The sequence below is a fragment of the Periplaneta americana genome, chromosome 11 (assembly GCF_040183065.1).
Source record: "Periplaneta americana isolate PAMFEO1 chromosome 11, P.americana_PAMFEO1_priV1, whole genome shotgun sequence".
NCBI lineage: Eukaryota > Metazoa > Arthropoda > Insecta > Blattodea > Blattidae > Periplaneta > Periplaneta americana.
In genome coordinates, this window is record NC_091127.1 from 134,120,038 (window position 1) to 134,138,107 (window position 18,070).

General features: G+C 37.1%; 1 protein-coding gene across 1 annotated transcript in view; it reads left to right on the plus strand.

Moving 5' to 3' along the window:
* LOC138709355 (uncharacterized) overlaps positions 1–14,439 on the plus strand; it is a 34,767-nt gene extending 20,328 nt beyond the window's left edge. Inside the window, exons 8-13 of the mRNA XM_069840070.1 lie at positions 1,509–1,702; positions 3,719–3,860; positions 6,115–6,304; positions 9,507–9,649; positions 13,308–13,422; positions 13,565–14,439. Of these exons, the coding sequence (XP_069696171.1) occupies positions 1,509–1,702; positions 3,719–3,860; positions 6,115–6,304; positions 9,507–9,649; positions 13,308–13,421 (783 nt within the window). The 3' untranslated portion in view covers position 13,422; positions 13,565–14,439. The remainder of the gene's footprint in view (positions 1–1,508; positions 1,703–3,718; positions 3,861–6,114; positions 6,305–9,506; positions 9,650–13,307; positions 13,423–13,564) is intronic.
* Positions 14,440–18,070: the final 3,631 nt, after the last annotated feature.

An 18,070-nucleotide genomic window follows, 5' to 3' on the forward strand; every position in this document is an offset into this window, starting at 1 on the left:
ATTATAGTAACAGAACATAACCTTCTGCGACAGCATTGGATTTCCAGCCTCCGTGACTTTTCGCTAATTCTCTTTCGATTGCCTATCCGAGAATAATCGATACTTGCGGTTTTATAACGGTACAAAGCTGACTTGTCATTGGATGAACACCTGTAAGCTGACTTGTCATTGGCTGAACACCTGTACTTTAATGAGTAGGTGTACTTTAATGACATGCATTAAAGGACTGCTACCAGGTGTATAATTACTACATTTCGGCATGGTCGAGCATAAAATATATTACAGTACGGATTATTCGATTTTTTTCGATTAACCGTTCAGTCTACCCCCTTCATTACCACGGATAATAGAGGTTCTACTGTAAATATGAAAAGCCGCGTATCCACGAAGCGAGGCTGTCACGCGCGGCCGCCTCTTGCGGCAGCCTCTCTTGTCGTTGCCTCGCCATAGTTAGTGAGCGGCAATGAGGCAGTTAACATCGGGTTGCGTGACGGCATATTTACCAACAAACAGTCCAAACGAAGAGAGTTAAATACTGCGAGCAGTGAGCTCTGCACTAAACTGGAGGCACTACTCAATGCTTTAAAAGCGTGACCGAATGCTGAGCGCCGGAGGGTACTGCTATCTCTTTCTATCACAGCGTTGTCCTTGTCTCTCTTGCAGTGAATACTATCGTACACAATAACAGTATTTTTATTGCTTACTGCTCATGTGCAACATCAACTTCACGAAAGACCCATTGAAACACATTAGTTAGAAAGAGAGAGCATACCCTCGCCTACAGTCACGTTTTCAGCATTGCGGTGGTGCCTCCAGTTTAATATAGAGCTCACTGATTGCGAGGCATCTTCGATTGCATCCAAAAACCGACTGGCATTGGCTCAAGGGTGAGGCCCAGTGTTGCCAACGCATAAATTGTATTCCCGTCAGTATAACGCCTGGAAATACGTCAGAATCCGTCAAATTAAAAAAAAATAATAAGACCAAATAAATAAAGCAAATTTTAACACAACTTACCAATCCTGATTAAAATAAATAATTCGTCAACATCTAACTTGATTACGAGGAAATCTGAACCAGGAGATTCTTAAACATAATATGGAATATGCAGGGCTATTCAAATAAAGTAAAATCTCCCAAAAATTAAACAATTAAAAATGACAGCCAGAAAATCGGTCACCAATCAAAGCCATTTTTTCCCGTCCGTTACGTTGAAATTCCGTCAATTTTGGCGAAATTTCCGTTCAGTTGGCAACACTGGTGAGGCCAGAGAATAGGAAGTAGTAATAATGGACACTGAGCGAAATTCCCGGCTTTTTTTTTTTTTCACATGTGGTATCGTTTGATTTCACTTTCAAACCCTAGAGGTCAGTATAACGAGAAACAGCGAACCGTGTAATAGCAATCCCTATTCGCTGGCAAGTCTGCTAAAAAGTATTTCTGCTGTCGATTGCTGGTGCCATAACAGCGCCAAATGCAATGTCTAAAGTAAAACTATTTTATTGCAGTGTGTGTGGCACAGCTGGTATTTGATGGTGGACATGCAGCTCTACATGTTCTCTCCACTGCTTCTGCTATTTCTCTTAACCTGTTCCAAAGTTCGTGCTCTTGTCCTCATTGTTTACGTGATCATCATGGGCATTGTTTCGTCTTTTCTCTTTAACTTCTCAAAGATGCTACCAGCAGGACTGACTACTGGAAGGTGAGTTTTTCGAGATTTTACTTTCGTTTCGAGTAGAGCATTAGGTCTACTCGAAGTACAAGAAGCAGTAGTAGTAAAACTACGGTAACATTCAAAATCAACTTCTCCACAGAGCACTGCAATATGCAGACACCAGAGATAGATATTACAAGTGTTATGTTTCCCAGGAGTAAATATACGCGTAAATTCACTGAGTAAATTGTTTTATTTATTTATTACTAATTAAATACTTTCTCTAAACGGAAATTTCCTAGAAGACAAAGTAGGCCTATACTACTTACGAACGAAAATCTGACTAGTACGGGTAGTTCTGTTACGAATAGTAAAGCAACGGGAGAGAGAGGGGAGAGGGCGGGGGAGAGGGAGACAGAGAGAGACAAACGCACAAAAAAACACACACAGAAACACATCGAATTACAGGCGAACAACGCAAAGAATATCTTATTTTAAGTGATATCTTAACAATGCAATCGAGCCCTTTAATGCAAGAAGACAGACATTAGTAAATAGCAGAGCTGTTCATAGACTAAAATTTTTGATCGGTTAACCAAATGCCTTTAATCGATCGCTTAATCGAATTTTAAACAGTGTAAGTTTGAATAAAAATACCTAATATAGTTATATAAATGTTAAAATGTTGTGTTTATTTAACGACCCTCGCAACTGCCGATGTTACATCGGCGTCGCCAGTGTGCCGGAATTTTGTCCCGCAGGAGTTCTTTTGCATACCAGTAAATCTAATACATGAGCCTGTCGCATTTAAGCACACTTAAATGCCATCGACCTGGCACGGGATCGAACCCGCAACCTCGGGCATAGAAGGCCAGCGCTATATCAACTCCCCCAACCAGACCAAGGGTTCACAGCCTAGGGGGCCAAGCGCCATTTATTAAAAACGGAGAAAGCAAGGGTTAAAGTTAAGTGAATACCATAGTTTAATGAAGATTGACATATCATTTGGTTTTAATGTGTATATTCTATATTACTTGTTATGTTTCCATTGAATTATGGTAATTACTTCATTTTAACCCTTGTTTTCTATGGTTTTAGTAAATGGCGCTTGGCCCACTATGGCTCTGAACCCTTCATATATGGTATAAAGAAGACACATATTAATAAATATTTTTATTTTTATCGATGTCTATTTCAAATAATTAAGAAGTAATTGACACTGATAATTTAGGTATACAAATAGTTTGAAAAACCAAATTTCCAGTTTACATTTAATTACGATCACATCTCTCTGTTCCAACCAAACACGTCAGTAAGCTGACAAAATTTTACAAGTTTATTCGTTATTTCACTTTGATTGAGAAGATTAGTCTAGGTAAGCACAAAGGTTTACAACAGGGCTGGGCAGCAAGAGCGGATTCTACTCTCTTACGGGGAGCCATATGATTTCTCTTTATCCTCTTTCTTCCCCGCCGAACACCGCGCAGCGTTGATTCAGTGACGGATGAATATTAAGCTTCCCTGTTTAGAGTCTAGTTCCGCTTTCGATGCCCAGCCCTGGTTTAAAATATTGGTCTGTCACAATCATAGCTTAGTTTACCGCACCAAATGATATACAGATTTATGCTACAGAGTTCACAAAGCATTTATATTTCCTTCACCACAAGATAATTTTTAACCGTTCCGACTAATCGATTAAAACACATTTGGTCGCTTAATCCGCTTTTAAAATTAATCGGTTAATAGTTTCGATTCATCGATTAAATCTATTGCTGTAATAATTAGGGATAACTGCAAATGAAAACCTTACAAAAATTTAAAAAAAAATAATTCTGGTGGAAACTTGTGCTCCAACCATCAAGCTGATAACTTCTATCTGTTGTAGCTGACATTCCTATAGATAATCCAGAATTGTTGGCCCATGACTGTTTTTTCTTGTAGACATCTTCAGGTTGGCTCTTGCAAGTCTCGAAACGAATTTTAGGGTCAATTATAAAATCTTTACATATATCTTCAAAAAGATAATCCTTGTATACAATGAGGCTACACTGTTACTAATTTCAGTCCGTCAGAGTGGGTTCTGAAGAACAGATACGATCTGATGATGCCTTTCACACGCCTATCACCATGGACAATCGGGGTCGCGGTAGGATACCTGATCTTCAGCTACAGAAAAGAAAATGTCAGCAGAATCTCTTGGTATCCGGTAAGTCATTAATTTCAGAATACTGTTCTAAGCTTTCACAGTTGTTTTCAGAAACATTTGACAGCGCGTTTATTGAAATGGTTTCAACAGCATAGATTCTATATTAAAATGAGTTAGGTCATTTTATTTTTGTTTGTACAGCATAGGCCAGTATCATACAACCTTCAAGGTGTTGGGGTGCATGAAAGAAGAAACATTATTATTATTATTATTATTATTATTATTATTATTATTACTCAATAGTTAATAAAATGTGTTACATTTAAGACATAAAGTATCATTTTATAGGCCTACATAAATGAAATCAAATAACGAAATTGTAATTTGTGGTATAAGAGAGTAAAGTAGAATTTATTCACTAGTGGAAAGTTTAGCTCCCGAGCAGTAGCCGAGGGTGATAATCTCCACGAGAGAATAAAATCGATTTTCTTTCGCGTTGCAGACAATATTCTTATTCATTACTGGTATCTTAACCAGTGCGTGTACATAAGAAAATATTAATTTTCAATTTGTGAGCATATTCCTGGTCATGTATTAGTAGTAAAGAAGTGATGAATGAATGAGGGAACTTTATTGTTGGTAACATGTTGGTTGTCGAGGAAAGAGTGATTTAAGTTGTGTAATAGTGAATTGAAACGTTTGATAAACGAGATAATAGGTCCACAGGAAAGAGAGACATCGGACGCCCTCAAAGAAGATGAGAAGATGATTTCATATGTGAAAGGAAAGAACCCTACAGATTTAATCCCTGTAATAGGTGACAATGATGAATTAAAATTTTTAATCAACTACTAAGGATAAAGTCATCGTATAGTTTGCTAAAGACAACGCAAACAAACATTAACAATACCAGTAATATATAATATAAAATAATGCATTATAAATCTAGCCTATATAAAGTACTTGAAGTGTTTTAGTCAGATTATGACATTGCATTTTCGTGGCTATTAATATGAAATCTGGTGTGAAGATTGACCAAATGATCTTAATACGTTACTCCAGTTACGTGTACTTATTTCAAATAATTGTACTTTACTTTGTCACCATTTTTGTAGATGGAAACGAAGCTCCACAAAAATAAATATAGTACAAACACTCGTAGATTTTGAGAAGAAAACTAAGAGGCAATGGAAATTCATCCCCGTCCATAAAGTTCCACAATTCGATGTCTGTGAGGAGAACTTCAAAATAGAACTTCTTTAATTGTAATTTTTAAAAACTTAACTTAAACTTTTAGGCTAGTTGTCACAGTTCTCACACAAAGAACTCGTGACTGTACTTTACCAACATAAGTGAACGCTTCTCTTTTACAGTATTGTCACTAATTCTGAAGCACAAAACTGAAAAAAAAACACATACATTTTTTAATTCAGGTTTTCTATAAATGACTTCAAATTAGTGTAGTACGAGAGCAACCACCGTTCGACGTGAACAATTCATAATTATTATTCATTTTGGAAAGTGTAAACTGCACTCATAAATTCTATGCATTAAATTAAACATTTAAGCCGTTTATATTAGGTTGATGCAAAATAGCATCGAGAAAAATAGTCTTCATTTCTTAACGAGAAATGCTGCAGCAAGTGATGCGTTGCTTCTTAAACAGATGCGACAAATATTTGGGAAACGAAGATAGACAGTTTTAGCATCTCCTTTCTTAATTTGGAAGAGTAAATGATGTTCAATTGCTGATATTTATAACTTTTTATATTCAAATATCAATGTCAAATTACCGATACTCGGCAACACATCGACACCATGTAACTGAAATCTGCGAGCGATGCGGCCAAGAGCAGAAGTGTCGCGTTGCGCTTTCTCTAGTCTGTTTAAGCACTATTAACTTTGTAACATACAAAGAAGTTTTGAAGCGACAGTACCGGTACTCTTTGAAAATTGAAATTAAATTTCATTCATTTTTATTACCGTAACATTCTGTTATCTATTGTTATAGATGTTAATGCGAGGCTTGGTTGCTGCTGCTGTTGCTGCGTTTATGTTTTATATACGCATATAAGTAATTATTTATACAAATATAGGGCTATTTGTAATTTCAACAGAACTTCTAAATCGTTGCTGAGCAAAAAATTCAACTTGCATCGTAAAGAGCCCATCATGTGTCCTGTCTACAAGACTGGTAATGTTAATTTCTTCCTTTAGACTAGTTAAATTGTGACTGGCATCTTTCTAGTCCCTCTGGTAAATGGCTCGTATTACACATCTTGGGATAGCGTATAATTCAGTGACATTGTTTCAGATCGTGATGTGTTTTTGCTGGCTGCTGGCAGCCCTATCTTCAGGCTATGCATTGTTTGGCATTAATCCATTCCTGCAGCTCAATCATCAGTCCGGCACTCTCGAGTCTGCCCTGTACAGCAGCGTCAGCCATACCTTGTGGGCGCTCGGAACAGGTTGGATCATCTTCGCCTGCGAACTAGGACATGGAGGTATGGTTTGCCTGTTGGTCTAGAATACTCTATACTCTATAGTATGCGAGCTACTAGATTTAAAAGCGTCGAGTAATCATCCTAAATACTGATTGAAAGAATTTTAGTTTTCTCCTATAAATATGCTGAAATTTGATTCGAACAAATGTGACATTGAAAAATTCCTTTGCAGAATGAAAATTCACATTTGTTCGAATAAAATTTTTGCATATTTAAAGAACAAAACTAAAATTCTTTCAGTCGGTTATTAGTAGGGACCGGATTTTTAGGTTCTTAGGAAGTCCATTTTAGGTTATTGGAGTGGGTGAAATAGGTTTCTTTTACGTTTGTTTTGTCCAAACTGTGAAAGGGGTCATAAAAATTGCCTGATTATTTAAAAAAATGTATACTTACAGTCAATTTTAAATAACATAACTTTTCCCTGGTGGTAAAGATGGAATCAATTCCAATCACTACTTGTTCACAAATGACGTCTAAGGAACCCGCAGGTTCATTGCCGCCCTCACATAAGCCCGCCATTGGTCCCTATCCTGTGCAAGATTAATCCAGTCTCATCAAAACCAATCTCCCTCAAATTAATTTTAATATTATCCTCCCATCTACGTCTCGACCTCCCCAAAGGTCTTCTTCCCTCCGATCTCCCAACTAACACACTATATGCATTTCTGGATTCGCCCATACGTGCTTATTGTAGGGGATTCGTAACAAGCTGTTTTACGGTGATGGGTTGTTCGCCCTTCTCCCAACCCCCAAGCTGGAGGACCACCCCTTATCGGCTGTCCACGACTGCTTATTCAATATATTCGCAGCTACCCTCCATATCTGGAGGCCGTCTCCCCTATCCGCAACCTGAGGACGCGCCATGCCGTGGTGATAGGGACCCACAATTCATGGATACCAATCATACTGTTGTAATAAATGTGATTTCATATTTTGGCATAATTTAACAAAGTACAAACTATAAAAATTCAATGTTAAAACCAGAAGCACCAGAATAAGACAGACTGTACAGATACACATCTTGCTATCAGGTAGTAGCTCCCTGTAAAGCAGGTTTGAATAATTTCAAGGAAAAATTGTTCCTGGGCCGGTTGAGTTCTGGCGCCTTGTCAGCTATTTGAGTCATGTGGATACAAAGGAAAAATTGTGACGGTGTCGTGTATAGTTCCTGGGGTAGTTCAGTCGGAAGAGCGTTCGCGCGCTAAGCGAAGGGTCCCGGGATCGATACCCGGCCCCGGAACAATTTTTCCTTGAAATTATTCAGACTGTACAGAGACTTTAGAAAAGTTCACAGCGCGTACCCGCACACGCTAGATCAGTCTTCTATCAGCGAACATTCAACAACACGACTTTTTCGCAGTTCATTCATCTCAAGAGAAAGTTCAATCATTTTATATCCTTCTACTGGCATGTCATATCTGTGATCAGTGGAAATTTCAAAATACGTATAGCCTCAATCATTGCCTTTGACAGGGTGAAGCTTCTGAAGGACGGCCTACTATACAAAGAAAGACGGAATTCCCTTTTAACCATTTTATCCAAAAACAACAAAAGACTGAAGGGATAAAGACCGCAGATTGGGTCGCTTTCTCCAGTGTAGAAGAGAATAAAAATTATAAGATGTATTGAAATTTCTAAATATATTTATATAAAACAGAGTAAATATAGAAAAATACATACACGGTGTTAAAAAAGTATCCAATATTTTAGGAGGTGCTAGTATGCATCAAAACAAAATAATGTCTAATAAACATGGGTTCTACAACACATACTTTCTGAGATCTGAACACTTGTTCGTAGGAAGTGCTCAATGTGTCGCCCATTCATGGCAATGCATTCCTTTGTCCTTCGGCGTAAGGAATCATGCACTCTTTGAAGTTGACCTGGTTGTTCTTGATAACCAAAAGTCTAGAGGATTTAGGTTTGGGGAACGAACAGGCCAAGGTACAGGGTCTTTCCGATCAATCCAGCAGTCCTGAAATGTCAGCGTCAGGTGTCCACGCACATGCATGAACCACATCTGTAGTCTTTGCTGACACGGCACATACTCCAACAATGTAGGCAATACGTTAATAAGAAAGTCCTGATAACGATCTCCAGTTAATCTCTGTGGTAGCACGTATGGCCCTATTAATCTGTCACCAAGAACGCCTGCCCATACGTTGATTGAGAATCGGTGCTGATGCTTTGTTTTTTTCAACTGCATGGGAATTTTCATCAGCCCACACATGCGGATTACGAAAATTCACTACACCGTCTCTGCTGAAACCCGCTGATATCCGCAACGAAACTTTTGTTTTCAGTATTCCTTGCGACGAATCAGTATTCCATCAACTACGGTATGATTATCTGGTAGTCTGCTGTATTGTAGGACAGAAAACTGCATTGCCACACTCCTATGAACAAGTGTTCAGATCTCAGGAAGTATGTGTTGTAGGACTCATGTTTATTAGACATTTATTTTCTTGTTTTGATGCATACTATCACCTCCTAAAATATTGGATACTTTTTTCTTAACACTTTGTATAATTACGATTTAAGTTTTTTTTTTTTTTAGTTCTTAAGGTCCAATTTAGGTTTTTTAGGTTAACCAGAATTTATATATATATATATATATATATATATATATATATATATATATATATATATATATATATATATATATAACTCTTATGACCATGAGTCGGAAAATTATCTAAGAAATTATGAGTTTAGAAGTAAGGGAAAAAAATAGGTAAAAACCTAGGAATTCGGTCCCTAGTTACTAGTATCTATAGCATACTGCTCTTATAATCTGACTGAGCACATTGAGAATTAAATCAATGACTTTCCCAAAACATGCTATGGAATATTTCATATAAAACAATTTTTATCTCGAAAATGAAGCAAAAAAACGAGGAAAATTGTATTAAAATTTTTTGTTTGAACTATCTCAAAGAATAGCCCCCTGAAATTGACAGTAATAGTTCACTCTGCATATACTCGTATAGGCCTACTCTTGAGTATGGACTTCATCGTCCACAATCTTTGTTAACGTGGCGGTTTAGAATTATTAATCGAAGGCAACTGTTCATCGGTCAATATATTCTCTTCAGACTGTGTATTCACGAATAAACCAAGAAGTTTCCATTGCATAAAATGGCAATAACTTCACGGTGTATGAAACAAAGAACAACGTTTAGAAATGTGTTGCAACCCACAGGTTTGGTGAAGACAGTACTGACATGGAAGGTGTTTCAACATCTGAGCCGTCTCAGCTTCTGTGTGTTCGTGGTGCACCTACCTCTGATGACCACGCGCGCCTCGACTATCAGGACTCCGGTCCACTTCAACGGCATTACTGCGGTAAGTGATTGGAATGACTCTAGCGTCAGAAGGTGTAATATGTGACGAGTCGTTATGTAACATTTAATACGCATTCGTTTTATTATACATTGTATAACTATTTTTTTACTTGGTTATTTAACGACGCTGTATCAACTACGAGGTTATTTAGCGTCGATGGGATTGGTAATCGCGAGATGGTATTTGGCGAGATGAGGCCGAGGATTCGCCATAGATTACCTGACATTTGCCTAACGGTTAGGGAAAACCTCAGAAAAAACCCAACCAGATAATCAGCCCAAGCGGAAATCGAACCCGCGACCGAACGCAACTCCGGATCGGTAGGCGAGCGCCTTAGCCAACAGAGCTAGAAAGGGGAAAGGGGAAAGGGGAAAGGGAAAGGGAAAGGGAAAGGGAAAGGGAAAGGGAAAGGGAAAGGGAAAGGGAAAGGGAAAGGGTAGTGAAAACAATCTAGTATATACAGTCACGAAGCTTGAGTTGTGAGGGTGCTAGGAACAATAGACTGTGCCGGTACTATTTCGCATTGTCTGTAATGAGGCGATAGTAGCGAGCTTAGTGGTTAGCAACTATCTATGGGTGCTTATTTACTACGTATTAAGCTTCGTGAATGTAAATACTAGACTGTGGTGAAAATACAAAGATACCATAGTTATTGATCTAAATTAGGGATTCCCAGACTGATTTTCCAGTGACATTTTGTTCACAGTATTTACGTCCACCATAAATGTTTGTCCAGTTGAGATTTTCGTCCACATTTATTTTATGTTCACAACAATTTTGTCCACCTATTTATGTCAACTTACAAAAACCGTCCACTATTATTTCATCCACCATACTGAAATGTTGTCAGACATTTTTGTCGATTTTACATATTTTAGTCCATATTTCATAGTCCACAATATTTATGGCCCATTGTAGGATTAATAACATATTTACAGAATTATGTTAGGCTATTTTATTTCTGTCATATACAATGGAATTAAGTACAAATTTAATTTTAGAAGGAAATATAAAGAAATTTAAATAACATTAATTAGTTTCTACTTCTTTCTTCATCCCTCTCTTCGGTATTGTACAATTTTAATCTGTATTTGATGGCAGGTACATATAATTCGAGCACATTTTGTGTTCTGTTGACAGTAGGTAATAATGAATTTCTTTTTGGTAAATTCAATAGTATTTCTTGATCTTAAATTGTCTGAATTTCTTTCCTTACTACTGCTGCAGGATGTTCATTTGGGTGTTGTTCGGCTCTTCGTTTGATTCCTGCCACAACGTTTTTCGCACCAACTTTAGCTCTATTCCCAACATGTGTATGCTACCTTCCTTAAATACATGGCTAAGAACATGTGACACTTATTCCTATTGTGACACAACGGGCATTGCATATGTTACACTTATCTCATCGCCAATACAATCGGCCTCTATTTTTGCTGAATGGATGGAACGAATATATGCAGGCCTAAAGGCCTAATTGTTATAAACTATTTTATCCTTGAAATTGTGCTGTATAAATCTCATTAAGAGTTCTGGCACATAGATTAAATTGCAATTCACTATTACGGAAACCATACAAAAGCACAGTAATAATGATGAAATATAACTGCAATTCAACTTTCTTGTATTTAGTTGTATGGACAAAATTTTAAATAAACTTTAGAAAAAATTGTGTACTAAATGAAGATGACTATATGACTGTGGACAATATAAAGAAGACAAACTGACCTGAAATAAAATTAGGGATCCTACTTGTTGGGGTCGTTACAAACTCTAAATCCGCTAATCCAGGACAAATTTTTCAATTTCGAGTGAAGCAGTAAACTGGGAAGCTCCCCGATCTTTTCTTTCTCTGCTACATGACAGCACTATGAGAATATTTGTTTTTATTATTTTAACCGATTTACTATCCCACTCATTTTATTTCCTGTATACAATACTGCTTTTCGTTAATACATACGTTTATTATGTTTGATATTCCTTTTTTTGTTCCATGTACTCTGCATATTCCCTGTCCTAGAATCCCTATAATATTATGATCTTCGTTCTTTAGCTTATACAGAGTGATTCACAAAATATGACCCACGATTTACGAATCAGTTCTATAAGTCATCTTGAGCAGCAAAATAAATGTCATAAGCATAGGTCAGATTATCAATATGTTTGAATCTTAAGAAAGTAGAAGCAGTTGTGAACTGAAGTGAAGGAAATCGATTAAAAATACACCGAAAGATTTTTAAATACTAAATTAAACTGAAAACAAGCATACTTCAGTTTGAAAGCAGATGTCCAAAAATTCCTTTTTCCACTTAAAGGCACTCGGCCGCACGGTTGTGAATCGCGCAAGTAGCAATTCTTAGCTCGTCACGGCTAATAAGCGCAGCAACGATGCTATATGAGCAAGTAAATGTTCTGTCTGTATTTTCGCCTGGTACACAAAGTGAACTGCTAAAGTGAAGGATGAACAATTATGTTAAGTAATATATACGTCGCCTAGTCTCTAAAGGGCATCTTCCAATGTAACATTGCGAATTGCTAACGTTAGGCCTACTCATCGACAGCCGATGTTAGACCTGACCTAACCTATCTCCGTACTTCACATCACAGCAGAAACCCATTCCCCATTTGTGCAGGCACCACTATTGTATTAAGACGCAAACAAATTTCAAGCGTGATTCATAGTTCCACGTATGGATTTTTTTTACAAATAAATGCAACAAATTAATGATAATTGGACCCATGTTCATATGCAATTTCTTGCCAAAAATTACCTACATAAATAGTTCCTAAAGCGCGGACCATACTTTGTGATCACACTCCACTGAGCGTATGTAACTGTTGTAACGACCCCAACAAATAGAATAACTTTCTCATCCCAATTTTCGTTCATGTGAAGATGAAGATAGTCGATTTACTCATTACTAAAATTGCAAAAGTTCAATTTATAAATCTTCTAATTAAATATATACAGAGTGAACCGTAAGTAACGTCATTAGTAATGTAATAATTACTTACAGTTCACCCTGTATAATAGTAATGACAATACTGGAGTTTTTTTTTCATATTATGTACATGGCTTCAAAAAATGTATACAGTAGCGGCAAAAAAACCGGACCGACCCTTGTAGCTGATTTCAGAGCCTTGTTCACTCCAGAGCGTGATAGACTGGTAACTAAGACTTTCGTGGTTCGAATCCTGCCTGGGAAGGAAACTTTTTTTTGTTCTTTATTCAAATTTATTCCCAATACTTTTCGATTGCAGCGATATTTTACTACTTAATTAACTTATTATTCCCAGAACGTGAATTTTACCAGCTATCGAAAAGTATTGGGAATAAATTTGAATAAGGAACAAAAAAAAGTTTCTTCCCAGGGAGGATTCGAACCACGAAAGTCTTAGTTACCTGTCTCGTCGTGCTCTGGAGTGAACAAGGCTCTGAAGTCAGCTACAAGGGTCGGTCCGTTTTTTTTTTGTCACACTGTACAATGTAGTACACAGTTTATGGCTTTTAAGTTTTATTGCTGGAGTTTTATTGTCGGTCATTTTACCTCTTCAAAAACACAAGGAACAAGTCTGCAACATAGAGAGAGGAAATAGTTCTGTTGTTGCTGATATCTTAAGATGGCATGATAGTGCTCTACACGAACGTATCTTCTTTCAGATTTCGTCGATGTTCGAACACATTGCTCTGTCTATTGTGTTAGCGCTGCCGTTTTTCCTGTTTGTGCAGCAACCCTTCATCAGAATTTTTAAGTACTTCACCAGCAAGTGTTAAGGTAATACATATTTCAAAGGCATTCTAGAAATGCATATGTTCAAAATTATAAAAATACTTGTAAAATTTTAAAGAATCTTCATATAGGATTAATTTTAAGTAGACACTGAATCCATCATTAAACATTAATTCTGTTTCTTTAGTGCCATGCAACGATCAAGAATAAGAGACTTTCACCTGATGGAACAACTTTCTCCCATCTCAGAGACTGACTGTCTCTTATACGATACGCGTGCTGTAGCTCCAGAGACGAAGAAGCGCAACAAGAGCGACGTTCCGAGCAGCCGAATCCTGCTGAACTGGGTATTGTCGCCCCCCCCCCTCAGAACCCCAGGCCGTCCTATTCGTTGTCCTTTATACTTTGTTATAAATTAATATTATTGTAATTGCTGAATTGTAACTTTATCTTCAAAAGTTGTTAATGTTGAAATGTGACCGTTTAGTTTAATAATTCTCTGAATGTAATATCGATTATGATAACCCTATAATCAGCATAATAGTATATTTTACGTGTTTTAAGGAGTTTCGATTATTAACTTAAGTTTTTACTGTAAATTATAGTGGTTCACACGATTTGCGATCGTAAAACTTGACAATTTTAAATTTATACTATCAAAAATACATACGTTAGGATCACTGCCTACTGGATCGCATCCTATAGTTGCGTAAACTGCCTGCTCAATCAAAGTTATTTTGCTGCTAGGTGGCAGGCAGTACCCACCGCTATTACAGTGACTGTACATAGTCACTGTAACCGCTATTAAGTATATGCAAAATCACTACCTGCCACCTAGTGGCTACTCGCGCATAAGCATTGATTGGGCAGGCAGTGTAAGCAGCCATAGGGTGTGATTGGAGAAAATAAGTATAAAAGACTGTCATGTAAACACAGTAAAGTGTTGGAAAGGTTAAACTGTTAACTGATATTCTAAGAATGTGATTGTGAAATAATTCAGTAATAATTGTGGTTATTCTGTAGAATTCTGACATAAATAAATAATCTAAAATTTAATATTTATATCTTGTCTATACATCTACCTTATCTTCTTACGAAAATGCATGTAATTAGTATCACGTAAAGTAATGGTAAAAATTTATATCTATTTACATTAGCCTTACATTAATTTTCTGGACTCGAAAACTGAGCGTTACAATGCAGCCGGAAGACTACGGTTCGATATCAGTTTGGGTCCTGAGAGACAATTCTTGAAAATAATTACAGAATACATTTGTCTAATAGAAGATTATATATTAAATTCTTCACATTCTGATAGTTTCAACTGAAATCATATTACAACTGTTTGAATTATATTATTCGTTCTTCTTTCGAGGGAGAGAAATAGCAGCTGAAGACGATACAGGAAGTGGTAAAGGAGCAATATTAGTAAAAATTCCACTTCACGATTTAAAAGACTCTAGCTCAAGAGTATAGCTAGAACTCGATAACATACGAGTACCATTGAAATAATTTAGAAAATAAATTCGTCCTATTTCCAAGGAATTAATATTCGTCGGATCGGTGTCTGGTAGAGTTCCCGGGTAACTCCGTTGGTAGAGCATTGGTACGTTTAACCAAAGGTCACGGGTTCGATACCCGGCCCCGGAACAATTTTTCCCTCGAAATTATTCAAATCAACTTTACAGGGAGTTATACCTGAAAGCTTGATTTGAATTAACATTCGTAGTTCTCCAGATGATCATTTTAAAAATATGTGCTCTGTTTTTACCATCAGTGCAATAATTACACAGTTACGTCATCCCTTTAAACCTTTAAATAAAATGGACATCATGAACAGGACAAATAATTTATCATACGCTCATACAGTTATTTAACTCTAGGACAGCTAATTCGTTATCCTTAGAGTTACAAGCAGAATAAAGTATATTAAACAAAAGTTATATATGCGGATAGTTTTTCGCGTAAAGACAAGTCTAGAATGAAGACGGGAACTGATACTTTATTAATATTTACATCCCTTGATTTATCTTCTATGTAGACAGTGGATGCGGGATGACTTCTCGTTGAATGTAGGTGCACATTTACTATATGTTACATTTTTTTCATTCAGACCATTGGCTCAACAGGTTTTAAACGTAAACAGACGACGTCAACATGCTACTGTATCTCCGTACAGTCAGAAGGAAAAGGAAAAATTAAGTACTGTAGCACATACTTCGTTATCATTGATGCAATTACCAGCGTTGCAGTAAACGACGATATATTCTCGTAAGTTGTCGAAGCTGAATCATCTTCGCCTATCGCTTGAACAGTTTTTGTATCGAGAGAATTTCTGAAGAAAACCTCTAAAATGGGGATCACTCAATATCTTTAAAGGAATATTTGCACTGAGCATCGTGTTGCACATGTCTTTGCAAAGCGTTTCGTTTAGACCAGCACAACTAAATGATGATGATGATGATGATGATGATGATTCCTCAGATTTCATTTCAACGCATTTCCTGTGCAATGTATTGTTGCAATGTTTCTCTATAGCCTGAGTTGTTCTGGTTTTTATTTTAATTTTACATACATTACACACGATGTTGCCTTCGATAATACATAAAATGTCACTCCCATACTTAATTGCACTTCGTATCTCTGAGCGAATTGAACGTTTTGCCGTCGACATTATGAATGGATCAGCACAACACTATTCAACGCGTACCAAATACTTGAGCAGGATAACACAACTGCACACATTGCGTTGCAATATTACTATGAACGGGCCGGGATTCTTTCGTTCTGTACGCTGCTGTACTCGCCAGGTATATAAAAGACGGACGACGCGGCACGTGCCATATACTCTGATACGAAACAACTTCACTTTTCCTTAAGTCAGCCCGTTTATATGGTATCATGTTATTTCCATCTTTTGTTGCTGCACTAAACAAAAAAGTTATATTTTAAAAGACGACATACAAATTACTTTCAGTTCGAAGCATTCAGGATTCCGAGCAAGCTTGCTCGGCAATTCTGAAGGGCCAAAGAAGCGTTCAGAGCAGTGAAGGGGAAAATGATGACATACGCAGTGAACTTTAGTGAGGGTAATGTTTCATGTGCATCCTACTCGGAAAAGTGTTTGCAATGGAGAATGACACAAGTAAGAAGAGACATCAACGCTTATAAATTTCAACCATTCGTGGGAAGAAGCCTATTTAGTTACTGAATATGACAATGCAACAACATATGGAATCTCGTGAAAAAATGTAATTAACCTACAGCGACATTATCCTTTCCTGAGAAGTAGATTAACTAAAATTGTATGTTTCAGGACATAACTACATATTACGTTATTGTATTAGGTTATTTCACGACGTTTTATCAACATCTAGGTTATATAGCGTCTGAATGAGATGAAGGTAATAATGCCGGTGAAGTGAGTTCGGGGGTTCAACACCGAAAGTTACCCAGCATTTGCTCATATTGGGTTGAGGAAAACCCCAGAAAAAACCTCAAGCAGGTATGAGAGGGATTGCCTGCTCGAAAACGAGATGCACAGCGAACGTTAGCCTAGTCAACTAGTAGAGGGCTGGGAATGAGTCCAGTTGGGGGTTAAGACAATATATCAGGTAGGGTTCAAGAGTTGGATCATAATGACTCCCTCCCAATATTAATTTTATTTATTTAATCTAATGCTCATTTTGAATCTCTCTCCCTACCCATATATAAAAATAAGACAAAACGAAGAAAATTCGGTACGACTGAATAAAGCGAAAAATACATAAGTCTGTATTTGAAGGTCCTACACCTTCATTTGATAAACTGTGTAAAATGGTTTCGACGAATATTCCATTAAATAAGTCAATCACCATTTTAAGAAATCTTTAAATAAATATAAGCTACTTGTCACTCCCTCCCAAGCCAATCAAATTAAGACGCAAATATTAATGTGATTGTTATGTGTAGCCGACAATAAAATTTTGGATTTCTACCAGATGTCACAGGTAGTTATGTAGTGAAAATTATTGTCGGCACACATACCTAATCGTCCAAAGAATTAGATCAAGTGAATCGTGCAAAAATCTTCCATTTGTTTCACAATGCCTTAAAACTGCTGTGACCAATGAAAGTAAGGCAAAATTGTTCTACTTCTTATAATAGATGCCATTTCATGAAAATCTCTAGGCTGAAGGTGATGCAAAGACAGCGCATTTCGCGTGTTAGGCACGTGCCATACATGGGGTGAACAGAGAAAATCGAGGTTTCCCAGAGTGTGCAAGAAACTTTGCTTTTAATGGCATTTAATTCACTACCACGGTTGTAGGCATCGTAACATTACTTAAGTTTTATTTCTCTCCTTAATCTTCCATTTCATCAAAAACATTTGCGTAAGGAGGGAGTTTCATTTAACTGTACACTAAATATTAATTAAAGGTGAACCTTACTAGTATTATGATCGACATGATATAGGGCCACCATCGAGACAGTCTAATATACACAGTCACGAAGCTTGAGTTGATGAGGGTACTAGGAACAATAGACTGTGCCGGTGCTGTTTCATATACAGCGTATTCCGAATCTCACCGGACTGGTGGACATCAATGACGTCACGCTGCAGCAGAATAGGAACAAAAATGCTGGAAGGTTCAATGGCTATCATGGCGGCTGTACAAGTTGTTATTGTGCTACGATAGCAAGATTTTGCGAA